We start from the raw sequence: 13369 nt of genomic DNA on the forward strand, positions 1-13369 counted from the left end.
CGACTCAGAATCGGTTGTTGCATTTGATTTGGAATCCATAATGACTCCATTCAGGATTCCAAATCAAATTCCGAATGGTTTGACCGGGCTAGAGTGCTCTACTGCTTAGCAGTAGTAAACCCATGCAACATATTTGCGCAGCTTAATCATCAAGATGGAGAGGTGGCCACATAATTCTTTGCGTGTTTACGCTACGTATTTCTTTAAGCTGTTCATAAGAGGCCCTTATACGTTCAATATTTTTTGTCAATACTGTCTAGCATAATGGCCGTTATAGAGTAAGCAACAAGACACACGCCACATAAAATATGCACTATGGATTTTGTTCTACTTATTCAGTAGATACAGAACACTAGAATAGGATTGTCGCAGGTGTTCCCATTGCTTTCGCCTCGGAACATGTTTGTTTTGCTTCCGGTATATATCTGTCAAAGTATCGAAAGTCTCTCTAGTACAAGTCTTTGGTCCGCACTTTTGGTACACGCAGAAAAATATGGCCTGCTTGTAACCACAAACCGTTTAGTTGAACTTCAAATTAGTAAAATGCAGAGTTTGACCATTTTTTATTTCAGTCTCGTTTATTCTACTGTGATTTTTATTAATTCAAACCGAAATCGTCCAATGCATAAAATTTGCAGCAGAATAAACGAGAGGCAAACAGAAAAATGATGTGATATTTGCCATGAAACAAATTTCTATGTGGCATACTATTATAATTTCATTAATTTTCACATGATATCTATGCGTGACAGGTAATTTTTATGTGCTACTTCAAATTACAAAAAAATATGTGTGAAATCAATATATTCAATATAACGAATTTTCTCGGTGTAAATTTTCAACTGTTATTGTTATAAAAAGAAAGAGTTTGTATATACCGCACAAGGAAATGAAATTTTATCAAAATTTAGTACAAGTTTAGACAATTTGTGCATTCTAATTAGTGAAAATACATTAGCCAAGAATGGCCATTGTTTTGCTGGCTAAAAGAAACAAAAATGATTAGTCGCTATGAAACGACGATAGAGGATTTTTTTGCTATTTTTTTATTTGACCCTTTCGACAGGTATATCCCGGAATCGAAACAATGATGTTCCTACCACTGATGCCAGCGACAATCCTAATCTAGTGTTCTGTATCTACTACTTATTCGCACGCTACGAATATAGAACGAAACCCACAGTGATTTTTGTTTGTGGCGCGGGTTCTGTCGCCTATAATCTGAATGCCAAAACGAAAAACAAATTATGTTGTTCGGTTCACACAACTTATTTGAATTTATTCTGAAGTACCACGTTTTTCATCGATTTTAACCACTTGCAGCTAATGGTTGGTTAATCTAAACTAAAGTTTACCGTCAACTTTTTTCTCCAACACTACATAAGATTGTTGAGCCCGAAAATACTTATGTGAAACCTATGTGTGTAATTTTAACCCTTAAATGAAATAATTCAATTTTTCTTTCGTATTACAGTATGCATTTCAGGGTTAAAAAGATACATCATACCAAATGGCTTTAAAACTACATTAATACTAAACATTTCGTATTTTTTAGTATTCTTTACCTAATTAACATAGACTATATTGGCATAATTATTCTATCAAAACACATACCTTTTGGATAAGTACTCTTGATATAAAATAACATAACCCAGGAAAGTTCAGTTGGAAATGAGTCGGAATTCTGACTAGCTACAAACTAGAACCAGCCAGCATTCCGGCTCATTTTCGAGTTGAACTTAACTGGGAAATAAACATACACAAAATAAACAAACAAAGCGACATCTGTGAGTGGAGAGCATTGGAGCAATGCGCTGCTGCATGGGTTTTTTAAAAGCCTTTTCATGAAATGTCAAAATCATAATTGGTTCGTTCCAGACGTTCCAGCAGAGATGCCAGATTTGCAGACAAGTCTGCAAATTCGCAGACTTTTAATTTAAGCTGTAGATTTTTTCGATGATGCAGATATTTGCAGATTTTTTAGTTTTGTTGCAGATATTTACAGATTTTTGAATTTAAAGGCTTTTGGTTACACTAGCTTTCCTGACATTTTTTGTTCTTCCCAGACTTTTAAAATTATTTTTGCAGACATTAGAAAAAAATACCTGGCATCTCTGCGTTCCAGAGTCCAGTACATGCTCTTGCTCATGATATTCATATTGGCGATTCCCATTTTTTGCTGTATTCAAGTTTTTTTTATTCTAATTTTTAAAGTTCTGGTTAGTAAAATCATTGTTTTATAATAATACTATATCTAAAGATATATAACTTTCATTTTCAGAAATATCAATTGTTGAAATATTGAAGGTATCACCCGATTGCAAATGCCGAATAATGTTCCTTCGGAAGCAGCATCACCCCACAGCTAAATAAATAATAAAGCTAAAATATAGTCGAGAAATTAGCGAAGAAGATATCTGGCCTCGTCGCGGTAGCGGAGAAAACTGTACCTTTGGAAATCTGATGATAGATGGGACCATTTGGGATTTCGAACCATTTAAGCTACTTCTATGGAAGCTTTCTGCTTCTAGTTCATAGGTGCAGACCGGATTCTATAGAATCCAGTGACAACCATCCAATTCATCTGCTTCTTAGTGCTATCGAGTGCAACCATCTACAGAAGCAAGCTACCTTAAGTGACATAGCAAATGTTTCGCCGTGAGCAAATCTTGGAGAGTGCAGAAGATTCTACTGCCAATTGTTACAGAATTTCTACACCTTTGTTTAGAGCAAATGACGTCCATTGTTCAACGCTCAACGGAGTCAACGCTTGCTTTCAGAGGGTATAACAGTCCGTTCGCTTAATTTGGCACAACCATCAGTAGCGGATCGTCGCAGGTACCGAACAAAGGTATTAGGTCATTGGTATCCTTGACTTTATCAGGTTAAACATGGCAATTGAGAGAGCCGGTACAGACAGACTATACCATTACGAGGAAATTCCTTCATTAAGCATCACAATACTCTTTTTGCCCCAAAACACATACTCCCCCTCGTACACAGTCCAAAATACTCATTTGCCTCACTTTCTCTTCCATTAATAACTACGCGCCGCTTTTTCGTTTGCTCCTTATCTCTTAGCATATGAGGCTAGAATCTTTCGATATTTATCGAAACAATGTTGAAAAGTTCCATGGTGACGCCATAATAATGTAAAGAGAAAGTGAGCACAACTCTCATTTGGGTTATGCCCTTTTCACATGGTTATCTAGAAATATCTGGTTGTATTATTGCACCTACGGATTGAAGTTAACATTAGTTTTTTAGTAGGAAAATAGTTTTTTACGAGCCCACCGCTCGAGGGACAGATAACTTGTGATACAATTTTTAAAATCAACAAAATTAAACGAATCTCTCCATTAAAATTTAAATTTCAGTGCATTTTACCTTGCGTGTAAGACGCCAGAGCTCTGCAAGAAACTAGCTCTACATCCAATTAAACATCAAACGCAAAAAAAAATCAAGTGTTTTTTTCGCAAAAAATTGAACAAAAAACAGTCCCAAAGACCGTCAAACGATCCGACGCATGCAGAAAAGTAATTAAACAAAAAATCGGTTTGTGTTCTTACGATTGATAAAATATTTAATTACAATCAGTGGCGCCAGCAACGCATATGTGACACATGATCAAAGAAAATATATTTCAATTGATCGTGGAACTTGGCGAGAAATTCTGTTCGAGCGTTATGTTCGTTTGTCTGTGGTACCAGTAGCGATATACACTGAGCAACCTATGATTTTTTCAGTTTCACATTTTGTACCCAAATAATTTTTCTGAGATTGAAAACTATTTTTCAGTGATGGAAACGCGATATATATTTTGGCAAATACTCTTTCACGGATGCAAATTGCTAAATTCCTTCTAAAGCCTTCCCTATATGTCGTTTTGCAATTATGATTCTTTATACAATTTGCAGCTATACTGGTTCCGTCTTTCAGAAGCCCAATGTCAACGTCGGTGTTACAGACAGCACAGGGGTGTTTAAATTTTCCCAGCGAATCCATATTGAATACAAATTCAGAATAAACCATGCTGGTGGAATAAAGCTACACTGGACAACTTCGAGTGAAACTGTTTTGCCGAAAACGAAATTATACTTCTCGATGTTCGGTTGATTGAAACTGGATAATCTTATAATTTATGCTATTAGATATTAAAAAATGCTTATTTTTAAGAGATATTCGTCTGCATTAAATTGATTTTGCCTCCAGATTACAAATATTATTAATTCCTAATCACAAATCCAAACCGGAAACAAAAAATTAATTGATTAGAACAACCAAATCTCTTTATTTCCAACAAATACGTTAGCTGTTACAATTGGTTGGGAATTATTAAATTAACAAAACCATTGATTGAAACAACTAACTTAGTCTTAATTTTCAACTCTTAATAATCTTAAAATCAACAACAACATTAGTAGATACAACTCATTTGATGAGCTAATCCGGATGATGTGTGTCTTTGCTAACTGACAGCATCGCATTTTCAACTAGATTTTATAGTTGTTTCAACCACTATTGTGTTGACACAAAAACAAAAATGACAGTTTAGAAAAATCAACAATCGTTTAGCTGTACCAAATTTTAACCAATCGATTTCAGAAATTTGACTAATAATTTAGTTGCTATGCGATCGAGAGCGTTTCCGTGCGGTGCATGCTTGGTCCCGATTTGAAGCTATTTAAATGGAAGATAGCACTCAAATTAGAGTAAGGGTTGGAATAAGGAAGTGTAGGAAAGCGTGTAATAGGGTCGTATAAGCAAGTTTGAAATGTATCTACGTCCTAATCCTTTGTCTTCTATCATAGGGATGTCTTTGCATTATTTATCAGAATTTGAGTTTAATTTAATGCAAATTGCTCAATTATGTCAGATGTCCGAAAAGCTTAAAATAACTTAGTAACTTATGCTATCGGAGCCTACAAAAGTCAAGAAGGACTTCTGCTGTTTGCGAATCTGAAACTCTTGAATGAGCTTTTTTCGTCGATCAATTTACATATGATAAAAAGGCCAAAATATTCCGACTGTTACGATAGACGACAAACATTTAAGTCTTCGAGAAACTTCTAACTAATTCATATGCCCCTTAGGGTGGGACAAAAATTAGATTCCTGCACCGAGCAACTTTTTAGGTGCCATTTGGGTGCTAGAACAACTGTGCAGATTCTGAGATCGATCCCTGAAACTATATTTTTGCGCCCACTCTTTAAAGTATACATGGGATTTTGCATGGGAAGATTAATTTTCACAAAATAATTCCTTCAGGAGTCGCCCATTACTTCCTAAAAATAAATCGTTATGTGGCTCTTATAGGAAATTTAACAAAGAAACAAAGTCTCGAAAACCACGAAACGATCTGACGCTTGAGAAAAAAGTTATTAAACAGAAACCGATTGATGCTCTGACGATTGATAAAATATTAATTTTTTCTAGCACCACTGCTGTTGGTTGTCCAATTATACGCAATTTTGTTCTAATCTTCTCTTAATGTGTCTAAATCATTTATCTATACTGTTTGGCCACTTCGCAAGAGTTTTGAGGGATAAATTGAGTCTTCTTTTGTACATAATAAGAGAAAGTTAAAATTTTTGTATATAATTCGACTGTCAGAAGCAGTGATGCTATAAAAAGTGAAATTTTCATCAATCTTCAGGGCATCAATCGGTTTTTGCTTAACAACTTTTTGCACAAGCGTCGGATCGTTTCGTAGCCTTCTAGACTTTGTTTCCTTGACAAATTTCCTATAAAAATCAGACGTCAGACGGGTGACTCCTGAGAGAATTTTTTTGCAAAAGCTGATTTTTCCATACAAAATCCCATGTAAACTCTAAACCGTGGGCGCAAAAATATAGTTTCACCGATCTACCATAAAATTTGCAGAGTCGTTCTGGTACCTAAATGGGACCCAAAAAGTTACTCGGAGCGAAATTTTATTTTTTTCATATAACCGTGTCCCACTCTAATGACCGTATTCCACGCTGCCCTATGCTTTCTTCTTCCAACCATTGCCCTACCTAAAATACAATGACCCTATATGCAATTTTAATATCTTCCAATCTCCTTCAAATTTAATGTCGTTAGAGGGGCGGGCATAGCGTAGTTAGCAAATGGACTGCCTTGCACGCTGCTCACCTTGGATCTATTCCCAGCCCCACATATAGGCTTAGGGATTTTTCTGCAGAAATTTTTCTAACCCGAAAAACAGGTGAATGACACTAAGGTTGAAACCTTCTATAATCAAAATAAAATAAAAAAATGTCGTTTGAGCATGCAAAAAGATTTTTTTCGTGAAGTGAAATTGCTTCGAAAATTCCTTCAAACGGACTGATATTTCCATAAATCTCAACACAATAGTTAATTGATAAACAAGCACAATCTTTCTACTACAAACTCATTGGTGATATATGTTTCAATTTGACATGCAATTAAATTAATTGAAATAGCATAGAGAAAGTTTCTTTGTCATCAGGAATTCCGAAATGGAAAAATTCTTCAAAAAACTAAAAAGAGCCAGCACAAACTACGAGCATACTTCCAACGCCGTTCGAGAACGGATGTGGGATTTATGTTTGTTAAGTATTGCTTCTGTATCTCAATGAAATCCGATCAGCGTCGGATATAGGTACCATTTACCGTGCCCGTGTTTGCCATAGTTGTGTGCAATGTTGTGTCGTGTTTCAACGTACATCGAACAAACAATGACCAACCAATTCAATAAGAATGGGCGTAGAGCTGGAACCACTTAGATGAATTAAAGAAACAGATACGGTATTTTTATTATAAACGTTATACACCTAGATGTAATTTTCTCAGATATATTACTTAAAGACATGCGAACTGAAAAAATTGAAAAATAAGACTACATCCGTTCAACAAATTGTAATAAATTCCATTCCCGGTACAGATTCAGCAAGGTACCGCTTGAAAAAAAATTGAACGAAAAACTAACTAAATCAACAATTCAAATTCATTCTAACTACGAGCGTAAAGTGAAATTGTTTAAAGTGAGGATTATGTAGTAGAGATACTAAAAGCCAATCAATGGATGAGGAAATGTTTCAATCTACATATCATAGACTTTTCTCGAAGAAATATAGATCAAAATAAAAGAAAACATGTTCGGTTCCGGTACTCACTCGCAATCCACCAGTAATGGTGAACTAAACGGGGTAAAAATCGGGAAAATTGGATTAGTATTTTGAGAAAATTCAATTACGGACTAAACTACTGAACGAAATAAAAAAATCTTAACGGTACAGGTATTTAGCGAAAACGAGCAATTGACTATTACGGGGCTACATTCTATGCGCAATACGTAAATTACTGTCAAAATGAACAAGCACTAATCTTTATATGTTGGTCCGGTGACTTTGCTCCCGCTTAATCAGTGTTCAAACAAAACCCGGTGATGTTTTATTTTATCGTTTTACCGCACTGCCGAGATGAAGGCTCTGATAGCGGACGCGTTCGGCTTGATTGAGTAGGTTTACGATGATGCACTGCAGGTACAATTTGAAGGATCGTGTTTCCTTCTGATAATACCTCTCTCGCTAATGATGGGTGACTATTTACAGCTACCACTATCGCCGGGGTGACGTTCTGTTTGTGCTAGATTTCTACGCGAAATTTAATGATGTTATTGTCATCGAGGTAACAAGCTTTAATTACGCGAAATACACGAAACTTTCTGGTATTTATAATCTAAACGTTCAAAAACCTTTTCTGCGAACTTCAGGGCTTAGTTGACCCCAAGCTGCCGAAATTTTAGTTTTACTAAAAAAGTTATTGTAGGTTATGCAAAAATTCTCAAGCATTGAACATTTTTTGGGCCAAACCATTTTTCTTTGTTTACGAGAACCCAATGCCTAACTGAAAGTTTGATTTGTTAGTGGTTCCGATTCTCCTCGCCAGTAACTAACACCAACTTAATGCTAGTTAGAAAAGTCCAAACAAACACCAAATTGGTGCTACTTAGACACAAAAACCCAAATAGTCACAGGTCTTGTGTGAATGTCTAAACAGCTGACTAGTACCAAGTGATGTCTCGATAGTAAGTCGTCGCTGTTCTGCTATCTTATGACAAACGCCATTTTGGGGTAAACTGAGCTAAATATGCCACATTACTTGACTGAAAAATCTCTACAAAATGGCTTTTTCAGAATTTTGACATTCTGCTTGGTTACTGAGATATACCGAGAAACGTGCTGAGAAATTTTTAAACTTTTGGTTTTTTTTATATATTATTTTCTATTTGATTATATTGTTTTATTTGAATTACATTTCTTATTTAGTATATGGGGTGTTCAGCCACAAGTGGTGACTTTTCATCCCTATTGTTTACATGATTCAGTTAATTATTATTAAGTTATAATATGCTTTCGAATTTAAGTATTTTTTTCAGTCGGATGTTTTAAACCTACTTGTCTTCTGAATAAGAAGTTTAACAAATTTTATGAACTAACTTATAAACTATAAAGAGAGCTAATCGTTGCAATTGAAATAAAAATACAAAGGTGACTGTAATCTGTCAAAACCAAATCAATTGTTGATGGATTCCTTACAGACGAATAGCATGTAGGACCATTCGGGAACAAAATTGAATAATAACCAGCAGAGCAATCATTAAAAAGTAGTTTACCGTTGGAATTGCTTTGAGCATTATTCCAGACTCGGTGTTTGGCGTTAAAATCACCGATTATGAAGAATTTCGACCGATTTCTTGTTTTTGTAAGTCTCCTTTCAAGAAATTAATTTGCTCGCCAGTGCACTGAAAAGGCAAATAGGCTGCAGCAATAAAAATGATACCAAGATCAGTTTCAACTTCGATACCCAAACTCTCAATCACCTTGGTGTCAAAAGACGGCGTAACGGAATGTTTGATCCTGCGATTAACCGCTATTGCTATTCCTCCGCCGAATCCAACAATTCGATCAAATCGATGAATAACAAAATTAGAGTTACTCTTCAATTTGATATTTGGTTTTAAAAAAGTTTCGGTCACAACGGCTATATGCACATTATGTATCCTCAAGAAGTTGAAAAATTCGTCTTCGCACGTTTTTAATGAACGAGCATTCCAATTTAATAAATTTAAATGATTATTTAAAGTCATTGTTAAACTTTAATTTCATTACAATTTTGTTAGCAAATTCCCAACCCGCTTGAAAAGCTTCAAACATGGAGGTAGAATTTAACATGGCAATCATCATAGGTAACATTGACTCCTGCAGGTATTTTAATTTTTCTTCCGTTACGCTACCTAGATCCATTGGACTAAAGGAAGCGTTGGGTGCAAACGAGATTGAGGGCGTGGTAGTTGTAGCCGTTATTTTGGCATTGTGACGGAGGTAGAGGTGTTAATCTATTTTGAATCGGATTAACACGTTTGGGCGTGTTTTCTTGAAGTGTACCTGAAGAAGTAGGTACATCTTTTATTTGTTGTTTTTGTTGTCTAGAACGAGAATTTATAATTTTTCTCGAACAGGACAACCCCAGAAATTCGATTTATGATTTTCGCTACAATTAGCGCATTTGAAACTTTTTGTGGTTTTTTTCACCGGACAAGTATCTTTCGTGTGCGATTTATCACCACAAATCATACATTTGGAATCCAAATGACAATTTTTTGTGCCGTGCCCAAAGCCTTGGCATCTACGACACTGGGTAAGATTTTGAATTCTGCCCCCATATCGTCTATAATGTTCCCACTTTTACTCGCACGTGGAACATAAAACGTGCTTTTTCACATACTTTCAAATTATTAACCTCATTACGGTTAAAATGAATTAAATATAGCTCCTGGATAATTCCAGAGCGTACTGGCGTGTCATCGCCGGTAGCCTTTCTCTTCATAAGAATAACTTGTGAAGGAGAAAAGCCATGGATATTTCATCCAAACATTGACCTTGAGGTAGCCCTTTCAAGACAGCCTTGAATGGTCTATCTGTCTTGAGATCATATGAATAAAATTTATATAACTTCTCCGTAAGATACTGGAGTAGTCGTTTGTGGCCAATCAATTCCTCCGCTGTAACTCGACATTCTCCTCTTCGGCCAATCTGAAAAGAGACTTTTACGTCCGGAAGGAACGTCGAAAGCTCAGTTCGAAAGGCTTTGAAGTCGGAGATCATCACTGTTATAGGTGGAGGTGATTGCGTTTTCTTCTCATTGGCATTATGCGCAATGCGAGGAAATTTAGAAATTTCATCAGCTTCACATTCGGATAAAACATCGAACGAGTTGCTGCAGTCAATTGAATTTTCGGGTGGAGAAGATACCCTTTTTCGTTTAGTTTTAATTTTTGGCACACGGCCTTTCTGGGAGAACCCAGGCATGTTGGAAGAATTAAATATTTCTTTAGGCTGAATTGTTCTTGAAAAATGTTTTAGTCTTGAAAAAGACTGATTGAGTAGAAAAAGTAGGTAGTCTTGAAAAAGACTAATTGTCGAAAAAATATAGGTAGTCTTGAGAAAGACAGATCGAGCGAAAATATAGGTAGCCTTGAGAAAGACTGTTGCTGTTGAAAAACTCTAGGTAAACCAGGAGCTATCAAGATTTGTAACCGGTTCGAACGAAGGTTCAAGCCGGTATGACTTAGATTGCCCTTGCAGCGTGCATAAAACGTCAATTGTTACTTGGGATATATTGTTATCGTTTTCGGAGCAAGCGTCAATCGGGTGGTAACTTAGTCCTGTCGCTAAATTAATGTCGAATTCTGATGAGACGAAGTCGTAACGCAAATTCCATGACTAATTTAGTTGCTCAGCTTTTAAATTCGCATAAAATTGTCACAAAACGCCTGGAATATGCTCAAAATTACGGGTTTAATCGTGAACAATTCGACGAAAATGTAATTTTTACTGCCAAGAGAAAATGTATTATTTTTGAATCTGATGGTGCAGTCGTTTCATGAAGACAGCCCATCGCCAATTTGGAATTGCAAAATTTAATATGGACTGTCCAGGGTTGGCATGGTCTCGCGGTTTTCGCTGATTTTGCGATTTTCGTGGATTTGGTGCGTTTAATGTTCCTAGTTCAACGCACCGCTCGAATTTGGCACGAGTTCAATTTTCATAGTTTTATTTTATCAGAATCTCTCCTAACATGTTCATTTATCATGTTGATCAAAATGTATACTATTAACGTTCACTCCAATCGCTGGGAATACTAATCCCTCAAAGAAACGGTTATGAAAACTAATCTGATGATATTTTAAGATGAAGTGGATTCCATTGTCGTATCATCACATCTTTGCTGTGATGGCAGCTGGCTAAGTCTGTCCAAAACGTAACGGTCCATGATGGGACTTAATGAAGAGTACCATCCGTTTGTTGAGAAAGTTCCTTTAATTCCGAGTCGATGGTTTTCTTGCCACAAGAACAGATTCCCTGCCAAATCATATTTTTTCGCGATCTTCTCCGCGAAGAAATTTAACTGCGGGATTTGTTTGGAATCGGGCATCAAAATATATTTCAACCATAGGGTCCGATGATTAAATTATATAGTTGAATCATATATTGGTTGTTTTGATGTAGCTTTCGAATGGTTTACAATATCGCCTTGCTGTCAAAGGGAAAGTCAAGTGCTGTTTCGGGACAGTCATATATTTTTCATATAGGAAGACTATTCTGTGTAAAACGGCACTGTTATGCTGTTATGCTAATCATGCGCACTAATTTGGACGTGCTTTAGGCATTAGAAAACGTAGTTTTCAAACGAAGAAAAATTTGCCCAGGACAGAATTCTGGCAATATTATCCAGTGAAAATTCATTATGTCATTAAATTATTCCTTTAATATCAGTCGTCAGTTTTCATTACGTTGTCTTGGGAAATTGATTTATCGCATAGTGGATTGTATTGATTAAATAAATAGACAGGGAATGTTTTCTTATGCCGTTTTCATTGAACACCCCCGGAGCAATAAGTTGCACTTTGCATCACGCACAGGAAATTTTAAGGGTCCTATTGTTGTTGAAGGAGAAACGTGTATAACTTATGAAAAGGTCGTAATAAAACAAAATAATTGTGCTGTTGAAACAAAGTTCAAAATATCTTGACAACTACTACATTTCAGAAAATTTTCGTTATGAGCATTTTGATTTGAGATGGCATTCTAAATGCCAATATTTAAAACGAAAATTGTATTGTATTGTACTCTACTCTAAATAGTATGAATTATAAAAATATGTAAAGTTCTTGTTAGGAAAATATTTTTATTGAAAGCTTCTTCTTGATCCAAATACTCTGAAAAAAGATTTTTACGTCTTCAATACGATAAACATTAAATTGTTGACATTTTATGATGGGATAACGCGAATAACTTTAAAAAAGGGCATAATTACATGAATCTATTGTTTTTGTTGGAGCAGAATTCCAAATATCTCGACAACTACCGTATTTTGGAAGATTTTTGTTAAATGCATTTTGATTTAAAATGATACCTAGAATTATATCTCGTAATAAAATTTTTGTATGTTAATTAGTATGAAATTCAAAAAAGTATACAGTTATTGTTAGAAAAACTTTTATACCGATAAGTTCTCCATCATGCAATTACATTCAAAATGTTTCTTTTCGCTTTAAGTTTTCGCTGACAAAATATAAAAAGTTTAAAAAAAAAATGGTTTTTTTGCCATTTAAATTTTTAACATAAATTTTTGTTTTTTTTAATGACGCAACATTTTTTTCGGTGTATATTGTTTTCGTGCAGAAGTACTCATTCCCTATAACTCATTTAACCCTATTTCTCAGATAATTTTGTTGTATAAAATAGGTAAGTGAACTTTTTTCCTTCAAAAATGCTACATGTAAAAACTTTTACGCCCTTTTAAAAAAAAAATTAGTCTTTCATGTCAGTGAAACGTGTAAAGTTTCATCGAAATCGAAGATGGTCGGTCTCGATTTTAACGATTTTTGGACGGAGCTTCGTGGAATTCCTCAGTTTAAGCCAAACTGGTGTTCTGTGTCGAACAAATTGGACGAGGCCGTTGTACAGAATCTGATTGCTGGTAAAAAATGACTGAAATGATCGAATTATCACTATAATCAAACATTCTAGTTAAAATTTGAATTTTTTGTCGAAACACCCGGATAATCGAATCATTTTCCCCGGATAATCGAATCACAGATAATCGAATCCCCGGATAGTCGAATCCCCGGATAATCGAGTCCGACCTGATTTGGCAGGCCATATGCACTTGTGACACACGTAATGAACCATTTGTGACCAGAGGTACCATGAACGATGAAATTTATAATACTGAGTGCCTCCAAAAAACGGCTTTTTGTCGTCTATGAGACCGCACGATAAAAGACCATAATTATAATTTTTCAAATGATTGATTTTGAAATGCGGAGAAGTGGAAT

At 35.4% G+C, this 13369-nt stretch overlaps 1 protein-coding gene across 6 annotated transcripts in view; it reads right to left on the reverse strand.

The window, feature by feature from the left end:
* LOC131688948 (protein GDAP2 homolog) overlaps positions 1 to 13369 on the reverse strand; it is a 338851-nt gene that overhangs the window by 97105 nt on the left and 228377 nt on the right. For 4 of the 6 annotated variants that reach the window (XM_058973595.1, XM_058973599.1, XM_058973596.1 and 1 more), the window contains exon 10: positions 7140 to 7163. The exons of the other annotated variants lie outside the window; for them this stretch is intronic. In XM_058973595.1, the coding sequence (XP_058829578.1) occupies positions 7140 to 7163 (24 nt within the window). The remainder of the gene's footprint in view (positions 1 to 7139; positions 7164 to 13369) is intronic. 6 annotated transcript variants of the gene reach the window in all.

The sequence above is a fragment of the Topomyia yanbarensis genome, chromosome 3 (genome assembly GCF_030247195.1).
Source record: "Topomyia yanbarensis strain Yona2022 chromosome 3, ASM3024719v1, whole genome shotgun sequence".
In the NCBI taxonomy this organism is placed as follows: Eukaryota; Metazoa; Arthropoda; class Insecta; order Diptera; family Culicidae; genus Topomyia; species Topomyia yanbarensis.